The 13,118-nt window shown below is 37.2% G+C and overlaps 1 protein-coding gene across 1 annotated transcript; it reads right to left on the bottom strand.

Moving 5' to 3' along the window:
* Positions 1 to 3,926: 3,926 nt before the first annotated feature.
* Positions 3,927 to 9,162, bottom strand: LOC146372564 (5-hydroxytryptamine receptor 3A-like). The gene is made up of 8 exons (XM_084954397.1): positions 8,989 to 9,162; positions 8,782 to 8,826; positions 8,553 to 8,662; positions 7,799 to 7,968; positions 5,707 to 5,867; positions 4,903 to 5,113; positions 4,443 to 4,733; positions 3,927 to 4,207 (listed from the first exon to the last, which is right to left on the bottom strand). Exons 1-8 carry the CDS (start codon positions 9,160 to 9,162, stop codon positions 3,990 to 3,992), a joined length of 1,380 nt encoding a protein of 459 aa, XP_084810523.1. The 3' UTR covers positions 3,927 to 3,989.
* Between the last annotated feature and the right edge of the window lie 3,956 nt (positions 9,163 to 13,118).

Below are 13,118 nucleotides of genomic sequence, written 5' to 3'. Positions count from 1 at the left end.
TCTTTTTTACGTGTGAACTTAGGGTTTCAGAAAAATCAGGTTGTGAAATTTTCCATTTCTCTGTCCTCACATCTATCATGGCAAATAGCCTGCTTCAGACAGGTTCACACAAGTGCAAATACTGGTTTAGGTGAGCCCACTGCCTGGATGGAGTGGGCAGGAAGCAGCGCGCTTGCTCTTGCTGAATGTACACTGTTAGCTGTGTTGTTCTCACACTGGTGCAATGCGAAATCTTGCGGACATGGCAGGTTAAACGTTTGATACCGTTGTGTCGGACTTTTGCATTCTCACATGAATCTCTATCTAATGATGTCTAGAAAAGTTAGAAAAGCAGAAAACTTAGATATTTGGAATCTTCTGAGCATGTTAGCGTGAGTTCAGTGATTCATTTTTTATTTTCTATTTTTTTTTTTTTTTTTAGTTCACGGTTACTCAAAATTTCCTTGCTTTTTTTTAATTGAGCTTTTTAATTTGGTCATGCCTTTATTTTTACAGCTGCAGACATATGGGCTCAAAATGTGGTCATAAATATTTTGTACTTGTAAATCAGTTTTGTATGTGTAAAAAGAATTTGTGTGTGTGTGTAAAAAAGATTTGTATGTGTAAAAAAGATTTGTGTGTGTGTAAAAAAGATTTGTATGTGTAAAAAGAATTTGTGTGTGCGTAAAAAAAGATTTGTGTGTGGACTTAGCCAAAAAAACAACCCTGCAAGTTACAAGTACGAATTTTGACCCTATTTTTCTTCCTTTCATCTGATTGGTCAATGTCATGTCAATCACAAATGTAATAATCCAATCAGAGAACAGATGGGTTTGGCTGTCGGAGGGGCACTTTTTTTGAACTGCAGGTCCTTGAAGGGTAATACAGTTTGAAGCTGGAGGATCTCTATATAAATATCCGATAGCAGCTAGGTCCTTTTACATGCCAACCCAGCGTTTTTCTTCATCACCACGAAGGAAAACAGTCTGTGGTCGTCCGAGTTTGGTGATTTTTTTGTGTCACAGGTCTACGTTCCGCCCCAACCGTGTTATTTCACTGGACGAATTTGCGCATATAATTCAAACCGATTTTTCAGATGTTTCGGATCCGAATACACAAATCAGACCAATTAGATCAATGCATTTGGCAAAAATGCATTAGGAAGCCGTGATACAGCTTCAACACCAGGATCAAACGATAATATTATCCCTGCTGTTGTCTTCTCTGAGAAACGGATGAACCAGAATCTTCATTTCCCACTTTTCTCGTTTACGAAGATTAGCACCAGCTCGTCCTCGCTTCATGTCAACTTCATTTTTCTATTTTTTAGACAGTTTTATGAGGATAAATTATCCGCAAAAGCGCAACGCGTTCGATGTGCATATATAGGTTATACATCAACTTTTTAAGTTGATGATGATCGCACTGAGACTTACTGCCGTTTTTACACAACGCGTTCAATGTAATGGGCTTTACCGTTAATATTAAAACTAAAATGCACTTGATTACCCAAATTAAAGTTTATCTTACGATTTGCGCACTTTTTTTATGAAAACCGCAGCTTTCACGGTATGCAATAGCACAAAACAACATTAAATAATAAACATTAAGTACAGACAAACTATCAGTAAATGTACAGAAATATAAACCTTGTTTTTCATGATTTATTGGGCTAATAACACTTACCTTTATGACATTCCCAGAGAATACAAATCAACAGTCTGAGTTGAAATCTGAATGCTGCGCGGTGTTCATTCAAAATGTCCCCTTCCACCAATCCGAGCATAGCGATGGCAGCTATCCGGTTGTTCAGTGATGATGCAACGAATCCTACTTCCGGGTCTAAAGTAGTCTGCGTTTAATATGGCTTTTGTGTTGTTAACATGTTTAATGTTATGTATTTTCTTCTATTTGATCTCAAAAAGCTCCTAAAACAGTCAGTGATCACTGCTGACCTCCCTGGCTTTTATTACCGCTAATCATTTATTTAAGCTCAGTTTTTAAAACCTTAGGATGTAACTACAGCCCAGCCCATGCAGCAGTATATGAATGACTAACCTCGTATTGTGGATGGATTATCTCAGTTGTTCTCCTGGCTGAAGTTTGGTCCTTTTACAGCATCCTGCCATGCGATTACATTTGTTCCTGACCACCGAGAACACCCACGTTAACTTTTATCGAGTGGAAAAAAAGTTAGCTTGTTCATATTATGCTAACATAGCTGTGTCGCTAGCGGTCACGTAGCACATCATTATATACCAGCTAGCCAAACTTCAGTAACCCTACAAACGTCACTGCTGTTTCGTTTTCTGTCTTCATTTATGTTGGAAGTGATAACAGAGCTGTACGTTTGAATTTGTTTCCAAAACCCCGCAGTCAGGACATGCTATATTGTATTTAGATAGAAGCTAGCGAGCTAACTCCCTGCTAACTTCTAACTCCGTTAAATGTCATAAATTCCGTTTTCATGGATGCCTGGATGTTAAACTCAATTGTTACACCTGGTAGAGCAGAACGCTGATCATTTTATTAAAGATGAAAGACTTTAGACAGTTTTTCAACTCTCAGTACTGCCATAGTGATCGTTTGATATATGGACCTGCAGCGGAGTTTAGACCCAGACACGGCTAGTGACGTCAGACTGAACAATCGGATTGACAACATGTTGGAGGACTCCTCCAGGAGGAGCGGCTATGGGCTGAACCATTTTTTTAGGGGGCAAGGGGGGATTGTCAATTCAGTTAGTTTTAAAATTCATGCTCAGTACAAATTGAAGCTAGCTTGATCGAAGCATTAATGCTATCTTATTTTAATAAACAACACTGCCATATGCAAAACTAGGGTGGCACTTGGGGTGGCAAGGGCTTATTTTAGGGTGGCACTTGCCACCCCATGCCACCCTTCTAGATCCGCCCCTGGCCTTGGAGTAATTTTAGTAGGTCGGTCAGTTCAAGTCCCAAAGTGTTTGAAATGACTTTGTAACCCTTTCTGGACTGATAGTGGTCAGTACACAGGTATTTTTGAAAATGGAGAATTTCCGTTTTTGTTTAAAAAAAAAAAAAAAAAATCCTGCACATTATTAAAAGGTGGTGATGGCGAATAAATAGTCCATCAAAAGCTTTGTGGGTCAGTCCATCTCAGCCCAGGATCAACTTTATTGCTGGCTTGTTCTTAATATCAGGTAACGATAACAAATTTTTATTTCCTACTTTATTGTTCATACTTTTTCCTCTGTGATTAGATGATGATTAGATTTTCCTCTGTGACTTGTGTCACTGTTTTTATTTTCAGAATTACTAATTAAGATTTTATTTTCATTAAAATTAATTTCTTTGACAAATAAAATAATAATAAATATGTGTGTGTGTGTAAAATGGATTAAAAATGTAATGTGTCTGAGAATTTATTACCACGTGACTCTTCTTCAGCTGATTTCACACATAAAGACAAGAAAATGGCATTGTTATAGTTAACTTCAGTTATTGTGTTACTGTTTTCTGTCATCAGATCTTAGGTTAATTTTTAAAAAATTACAACTGGTAGGTTAATAAAAGAAGCTACTGCTGTACAGGATTAATAGTAAAAAGCAAGAAGTAAATCTAAAGGCATGCTATATATATATTAGCACTTTGAAAATCTTACTGATCATGCAAAGCTCAAACCACATCGGATCATACATTCATCCACTTTAAGCAATATGATCTATCCCAAAATGCACAGCCAGTTTACAATCACCCGTTAACCTAACATGCATGTGTTTGGACTGTGAGAGAAAGGACCTTGTTGCTCTCAGGGGGGATTGTTAACTCATTTATCACTGTGGCAGATGATGGTGATGATGACCAGCCCCTGTCCTAAAACCACTGCACTGTATTTATCAGTTGGCCTGTTTCAAAATTACAAGTAAATTATATTTTATGTTAAAGAAAAAAAAATACAGTCCTTGTCATGCATTCATGTTTTCTAGTTGTTTATACAAGACATCCATCCTGGATCATATCAATATTCATTTAGGTTTGAGTGATCCAAATGCACCACATTGTGACAATAACCATAGCATAGCAGCTGATGATCAGTAGATAGATACGAAAGAGCAGGAAGTCAAGGACATATCCTACATGGCACCACTGGTCCAACAACTGGCTTTCCTTCTGCAGAGAAACGAGGTGGGCACGAAGTTCAGCAAGGTACTGACAGATCTGTTGCAGTTCAGGCAGAGCAGATGTACCTGACAGAAAAGTGGAGATTACAAAGTCAAATAAGGAGCACTCTATAATATATTTAACACCACAGATATCTTTTAATTTAATACAGAATAGAACATTTGCCCATGTAACCTTTTTGTATCTGAGTGAACCAAATGATGCCTGCCAGTATGTTTTCTTAAATACTTTTAAGGTCACAAGATTTTTCAGCACCAATTGGCCAATGGCAGTAATGACAGAGCATTATGTAGGTTTGGCTACCGTTACTAACTGGGTGCTGGTCAGGTGCCCGGCTGGCTGGTTGAATGATCCAAGGACCAGAACTGCTATTGGCGTTTCCAGGTTTATCCTTCTGTGGTGTAGAAGGCAGCTGGATATCTTCTGGCCAGCGGTAGCAGATGAGGTTTGCTATATGTTTGAGCACAACAATCCTAACCCACTTTGGAACCTCCCGATATTTCAAGGAGTTATGGTGGAGGACGTTGGTAATGATGACTGTTTCCAGTAGACTGATAACCATGAGGGCAAGACACACTGAGAAATAGATACCTAGATTGAAGAATCAAAGGACACACATTAAAGCAGTCATACATTTAACTTTTAAGATGTTGGCTGAGTTGTTTATCAGCACTTTTAACTGGCAGCTAAATTTGGGACCTATAAGCCTTCCAACCATTTTCTTCTACTTATCTATAAGGTGGTTTATAACAGTATGCACCTATGATTGGAGTGCCATTTGCTGTACTTGGCAGCAGGTCATTCATGATGAGCAGGAAGACTGTGTAGCCCAGGATGAGGGTCATTTTGAAGGAGGCACGGTCGACGCTATGGGGAGGCAGGTAGAAGGACAGGATGTCAATGAGCATGAGGAAAGAGCTTGGGATCAGAAGGTTGACCACGTAGAGGACTGGGCGCCGCTTTACGACCACCTAGTGAACAAGAAAGCACATGCGGTTTAGATGCATCTTCACAGGTGTGACTTCTGTATTCAGAAAAGTGAGTTTTTAATTTTGCATTCACTTTCTGTTGGTTCTTTTTTGGTTTCTATAAACTGATAGATACTGAATTGGTAAATGCTAAATTCTAAAATACCGTTTACCGACTCCTGTTTGGGGATGAGAATGTACAAAACCATCTGCCTGTTGCAGTTCAAAAAGTTTGTATAGGAGAAGTAAGAAAGGAAACAGTTAGCTAAAAATCACTTTAAAGGTCTACAGTGATGCAGTGGCTTGCAGATAATCTGTGGTCAAGCAGTAAAGCCTTTTGGATGGTTTTAAAAACAACTTCTGACCTTAATAATAAGAGACTCAGCTACATGTCACACTCTGTGTTGAGCTAAACTATACCTGCTGGCTTACATTGTATATTTGCCATACAGACACTAGAGGTAAATAGCATTAATAAGTAAGCATCAGTCCCATTGTTGCTGTGCTGTGGAGTCTCTGATGCCCAAATTAGTTTCAGTCTGTTATATTTGTTTTATTTAAAAGTAGGAAATTCAGTGAAAGTGTGGTTCTCTGACCCAGAAGGTGATGATGTCCCATTCGTCGATTCCAAATTTAAGTATGGAGGTCTCTCCCAGTATGTCCACCAGCTCCCACTCTCCACTTGCTTCCAGGTATCGTTTTGAGTTTAGAGACATCTCCTTAAAAGGCAGAGCTGGACTAACCCTCACATCCCGTACTATGTAAGACAATCACAGCAACACAATACACTGTTAGGTATACATACAAAAGTAATTTTGTAATTTGCACACAATGTATGATAGTTGTGTGATTGAAATGAAGATATTTGGCTTTCATTTAAGCGGTTTAATAAAGGTATTCAATTAACCCTTTAGGAAATACAGACGTTTTCAAACATAGTCCTTCAAATTAATTTGAGTCAGTCTCATAGCAGTCACCTAATCTCAACCCAAACAAACATATTTTTTATTTATTTATTACAACCCAAAAAGACCCAAAAACAAACAGCAACTGAAGGTGGCTTCAGTAAAACCCTAGCAGGAAGGAAAGGGAGGAAACAGTATTTGGTTAGATGGCTTCTGCACTTCAGGCAGTCAGAGAATTTGTATCCCAGTATTAAAAACAATTATTATATTTAAAATTATGTTACTTTGTTCCATTAATATTATGTAGCCACTGAAGATGTGAACTATGTGTTAGTGATGGGTCGGTCGCGAACGAAATGGCTCTTAGAGCCGGGTCTTTGACGTGAACGACGGGAGCCGGCTCCTTATCGCGAGCAGTGTTTTTTTTTTCTTTCTTTCTCTCACCCTCTCTCTCGCACTTTTTTTCCGCTTCACTCAGCATGCCAGCCTTGTGCTTTAAGCTGGGAAGAGGGGGAGGGGCGGTAGTTACACTCAGTAGCACATGAACAGAGCGGGAGGGAGAGAGAGAGAAAGAGAGCCAGGGACAACAACGTCACATTAGAAAGGTATAGCAATCATCCACAACTATTTTCAGTTGTGGATGATAAAGGATTCAGAAAGTTTATTCATGCAGGTCCATATGACAGAGAATATGCATGTTCTTTTTGTTTTCATATTATAATTTATATTTAATTGTGTTGTGGTTTGCAGTGTTTTGTGTTGTTTCACTTTAAATTTGTAAAAGGAAAAAGCTGAAAATTTAAATAGTTAAAAGTTGAAATGTGAATAGTTGATTTTTGTATTATATGATTTATTTATTACATTTTATGTGGAGTGAATAAGTAAAAGTATATTTACGGTGGCCCATACAGACAAAGCACGTACAAACTTCAAATCACGTACAAACTCCAAAAAATGTAAAAACACGTACAAACTCCAAAACACGTAAAAACTCCAAAACACGTACAAACTCCGAAGCACGAACAAACTCCAAAACGCGTACAAACTCCAAAACACGTACAAACTCCAAAACACGTAAAAACTCCAAAACACGTAAAAAACACGTACAAACTCCGAAGCACATACAAACTCCAAAACGCGTACAAAAGACAACAGAAGTGATCCAGGATGCTAGGGGCAGTGTTGAACTTTTGTTACCTAGTGGCTACACAAGCCAGCAAGTACCAACGACCGGATTTGGTGTGTGGTAATAACAGGTAAATGAACATTTTTTTTTTTTTTAATTATTTGACCATATATGAATGCTTGTGTATAAATACACAAACAATACACATATGCTTCCATGCTTTCAATTGTGTAATTTAAGTGATCTAGGTAGCTCTGTTTTGGAAGTTCAGTTCATGCTAGAAATGTGTTTTGGAGTTTGTACATGCTTTTTGGAGTTTGTACGTGTTTTGTCTCTAGGGGCCACCGCATATATTTATATATAAACATATATAAATAAAACCACTTTTTTTTTTTTTACATTAGTAATTCCTTTTGTGCATAATTTTATATTATTGTTAATAATAAATTGATTAAAGCAACAAAACAACCTGAAGAGCCGGTTCGGAGCCGAAAGAGCCGGCTCTTTTTAGTGAGCCGATCCGAAAGAGCCGGTTCTCTAAAAAGAGCCAGAAATCCCATCACTACTATGTGTAAAATTGGCTGTAATTCCTAAAACGGCTGATGCAATTTTTTTGTTAAACCCTCTGAATTAAAGCTGAAAGCAGCCCATTCTTACTGGTGTGCATGTAAGAGCCAAATGTAAATGTGCAGTTCTGCACATCAAAAGGAAAACTGAAGATCTCCAGATTGCAGGATGAGACGAGCCGCAGCATCCTGTCCCAGCGGATGTGACCCGTGTGGTTAACGTAGACGTAAGGACATGCCTGGGAGACGTCGTCATCCACACTGGCAGGGGGAGGTGGGGAAATTAGGGAATAGTATAATATTGAACAAAAACAATGACAGAAAAGAGAGATCGTATTTGTATTAGTCCCACTGTGGATACATATGTATGAGACACAATAGACATATGTTTTGAGGCAGTGTAAAGTAAAAATAGAAATAAATACCAGTACAGGCATTTTTTTATAACTTCATAATTTTATAAGTGCCTCTGTAAGTAATTACAGTAATCAAGTACACACAATACTAGGACCATAAGAGGTCTGTATCCATCCTTATTACACCTGTGGTTCCTCCACTGTGACAAGCTAAAATGTCTGCATGAAAAGGTCGATAATGTAGCTGCAGATGACATCTTAGAATATCGACATGGTTTGTATTTTGTAACTGGACTTCAGGATCTTTGGCTGATTCCAAGCCTGTTCACAAAAATATCTTTTTCAGATCTGTATCAGCATCTCGTGCTTATCACTCTGTACTTATGGCAACTATGCATGTGTGGTTTCGTGCTTTCAGGTTCATTTTGCTGAACTGATTAAATGCATAAATTATATTATTTTAAAAAATGTTTTATTTGAAGTGCTCACAACTCATAAACAATGATGTCCGGAAACCAGAGCTCCTTCACAGGTAGAGAAATCTTCGTGACACCATCACACTCCTTGGGGTCCCAGACCAGGAACTCATTGTGCCAGTACTGCCACAGAAGTAATGCATTGATTTTAAACCTCCAGTGTAACATTTAAATATGTGAGCAGCTTTTTACAGTGTCCATGGTTATACTTACTATAAGTTTGACATTTATTGAGTACTTACCAGTCTCAGCCACAAGAAAGTAGTGAGTATCTGAGTTTTCTCATTCTGAAATACAGTGAATATGAGTAAACCTGTTGTTGACTGGTACCACTCAATTTGAGTTAAAACAGCATTAAATAAGAATAGGTATGATAATAATATGTGGTTTTAGAGAAATTCCTTAAGAAGTCTTGGTGCATTTCTTAAAGTGGTAATAAGGAAACTCACCACACCGAGGACAGCATACAAAGTGAAGGAGATGTTGGCTATGGTGGGATTGCTGAGGTTCACGGCTGGCCTGAAGGGTTGGAGGTCAAAGACAGCCTGCAAGGACTCGTGTGTTGGGCCACTGTGGCCATTTTTACAAGACAGTATACTGTAACATACAGACACTGACCACATAGAAAATGTATTTCATAAAAACAACAAAAGACAAAAAGAACAAAAAAGAAACTTTGCTTTTGAGTTTTTGTCTTTATGGATTTTTACCTATAGTGTCAGTTTAGATGGGGTGACCAAGAGGGTCACCTCAAGGCACTTTATATTGTAAGATAAAACCCCTAAAATAATGACCCCCTTGGAGCAAGCACAATAAATTGAAATCTATTAATTACCGTATTTTTCTGACCATAAGGCACACGGATTATAAGGCGCACTGTCGATGAACGGGTCTGTTTTTTTATACATAAGATGCACCGAATTATAAGGCGCATTAAGCAAAACAAGCATTAGCATTCATCCTTCAGCTTCACTGTTTATGCTATGCTATGCTAATATAGCTGTGCTGCTAGCGATCACGGAGCACATCATTATATACCAGCTAGCCCAACTTCAGTAACCCTACAAACATCACTGCTGTTTAGTTTTCTGTCTTCATTTATGTTGGAAGTGATAGCAGTGCTGTACGTTTGAATTGTTTCAGAAATCTCTCAGTCAGAACATGCTATATCATGTTTAGGTGGAAACTAGCGAGCTAACTTACTGCTAACTTCTAACTCTGTTAAATTTAATAAATCCCGTTTTCATGGATGCCTGGATGTTAAACATAATTGTTACACCTGGTAAAGCAGCAACGCTGATCATTTTATTAAAGATGAAAGAATTTAGACAGTTTTTACCTCTCATTGATGCCGCAGTGTTGATTTGACTTTGGGACCCGAGGCAGATGGATTTTTGGACCCAGATTACTCCGCGAGGCTCCTGACTACGGTAGCCATAATGCTCCAACAATCCATCAGCAGTGCGGCTTCATAGCTTACAAAAGTCGTACTAAAACATTTTTGACAGTTTGTTGAGCGCTGTGTACCACATAAAATCGGTTCGAGGTCAGTAAGCACAACCAGAATTCATACATAAAGCACACCGGATTATAAGGCGCACTGTCGTTTTTGAGAAAATTAAAGGATTTTAAGTGTGCCTTATAGTGTGAAAAATACAGTAGATATGATTCAGAAAGGTCATTGGAGAGAATTGTACTAAACAAATATCAGTAGTAGTGCAAGTAGCTGTACATAATATTAGCTGTGAGATGGTGATGACTAATTTATTCTCTGATGGTTTAAATGTATTTTGTGAAAATATTCATTAAGTCATAAGTCGTTTCGATTAAAGAAAAACTTGATTCAGCAGTGCTCTAACTGTTTGTCAGCCTGGTTACAGTGTTGAAAAGAAACCTTATGGTTCTATTCTCTTTTTTCAGCAATGAATAATAAGTGCCCTAGCTTCACCGAGGAGTTTTTAATTTTTTGTTTTTAAAGCGCAACAAACTTTTTTCTTAAACTAAATAAGCGTCTTCTAAATTAGTGAGATGACTTTTCCTCTCCAGTTTACAGCTTATCTGCTTTCAGGTGTGTGTTTATGAGCTACACTAAACACTTCTGATTGTAGACTTTATGATGGATTTTTTTTAGGCGTATTTCATACATAAGACATAATAATGTGTATGTACAAAATGTTACTTAGTTCTATCATTTTCAATCAGCCAGATTTGTTTTGATTCTTAACTGAATATTTTAAAATGTACGTACTAACACTGTATGATAATTCTTCATATTTAAACAATAAGAACAAGAGTCTAATGTCCTGTATTCATTATAAAAGTATAGTTTGAAATACTCTCATTTTTAATCCAAACACATCAAGTTTTTGTTCAAAGTATCGGTATTGGATCAGTATTGCTGCCTGAATTTTACTGTATTATCAGATCAGAAAGGAAATCAATGGTACTGCACATAAGATAAAGGGGGGGGGGGGGGGGGGGGGGATGATTGAACTTATTTATAGCACTTTTAGAAAGAGATCTGGTGTAATCAAATGTTATTCATCAAATGTCAAATCAAATGTTATTCATTAAAAGCCATTAAACAATAACAACAGTTGCCAACTAGAAGATGAAATAAAAAATATTTATAGCAGTAAAAAAACCAAACGTCTTTGCAGTACTTATACTTAGAAAGTGTGATTCTAGCATACCACAGTGACATAAACTAAATGTACAAAAGGGAAAAGAAACAAATATATTTGCACAGTAAGACTGATTTTAACCTGAACCTGACAGATAAAACCTTTACATTAGTAATAATTAAAATAATAACAGTCATGCTTATCATTATTATTAAAAACATTTGTTGCAGATGAAAACCTGCTTAGGTTTAGAAAATAAAGTATGAACACTTAAGTAGGAAATAGAGGTGTTATCATTACCTGACATTAAGAGTAATCCTGTGATGAAGTTGATTCTCTGCTGAGACGGGCTCATGCTGAAAGCTTTTGATAGACTAAACTTTCTCCACCACCACCTTTTAATAATGTGCAGTGAAAAGCTCCTCCTGATAATACACACACACACATACTTGTTTTTGTCTCTTAAAGAAATATTGTAATGATGAACCTCTGGAGATTTAGTGCCTCCTTAACCACAGCCACTACCTGCCTTACCCCCGAACAAAACAGCAATCTTAAGACTAATAAAGACTCTATTGTTTAAATCATCAATGTTTTATACACATTTTATAAATAGAGTCTCACAAATAACAGATTTCACTAAAAAAGAACAACAAAAATAATAAACAAAACAATATATGTGCTAGAACTCTGTTGTGCATACCTGTCAAACTTTCAGGACCCTTTAACACGTTTTATTATGCAATAAGTCACAATGGCAGATTATTTCAGTCTGTTTGAGGTCACTGAGGCCTCGTGAATAGATTAAAAAACAAACACACAAACCAAAAATCACCAACAAAAATAGCAGTAAATAGAAAACTGTGGTCTATGCAATGCATCACAAACACATACAGGGTAGCACAGAACTTGTTTTTCACACCTACAGTAACCGTTCACCCATTTTGTTTTTCAGCACCTCCACCTGTGGGAGTAGCAGTCTTTTCCGATACCCTTCGGTGTGTACTGTGCTAATGATCCACACAATTATTTTTGGATTTATGCTTTTTTGAACACCTATGACAGGCTCTGACCCTGATACATAGCTTAAAATGTATGATTCTTAAATTGTACATTTTGTCATAAACAAAGACAAGAACAAGGACCCAAGGTGCCAATCAAGAAAGACACCCCTACTTCAAAACTCACACCTTCAAGCTTGAATGAAGTTTGCATCTGTCCACGTGGACAAACCAAACGCTTTCTAGAGAACATTTTTATGGTCAGGGAAGACAAAGATTGAACTATTTGGCCTCAATAACAAGCGGTGTGTTTGGAGTAAAGGTGAGACTTTGAAACCAAAGAACACTAAACCGTCAACCATGATAGTGGTAGCAAAATACTCTGGTGCTGTTATGCTACCAGTAGTACTTGTAGATAACACAAATGGACGGAAAATTAAAACGGAAGACTATCTTCAAATTATTTAACTTTACTACAAATCAACAGCTAGATGTTTGCAACACATTTCAATGTTCCCAAAGGATAATGAAAGCAAACACACATCAACACTAGTTTTGGAATGCATAAAGCAGACTAACATTAAGCTTCACCATCCAAGTCAGGAAACTAACCACTATCAAATCTGCCAAAAAGAGTGTTCAGTTATCTTGAATTATGCCCAACCCATATGGAAAAGAAAAATAAGAAATAGAAAAAACTTGCATCAGATGTGGCCTACTTCATATAGTGAATCATATAAGACTTATATGATTTACTCATGAAAGTGGCCACTTTCATATATTGTTTTAGTAAGTATCCAAAACATACAAGTTTCATTTATATAATTTTTCTAGGGATCTTATATCTGTTTTCACTCTTGTATGCTTTTCATACAAGTTTCACACAAGACAGATACAAACTTTATAAGATTTATATATATCTTTTCCATATGGGAAGGCTTGTTGATGGCTGCA

The sequence above is a fragment of the Perissodus microlepis genome, chromosome 15 (genome assembly GCF_051167445.1).
Source record: "Perissodus microlepis isolate ML-2025 ecotype Zambia chromosome 15, ASM5116744v1, whole genome shotgun sequence".
NCBI classification, from domain to species: domain Eukaryota; kingdom Metazoa; phylum Chordata; class Actinopteri; order Cichliformes; family Cichlidae; genus Perissodus; species Perissodus microlepis.
Note: the sequence above shows the minus strand (reverse complement) of the source record. Positions and strands in the feature narration are given on the sequence as shown.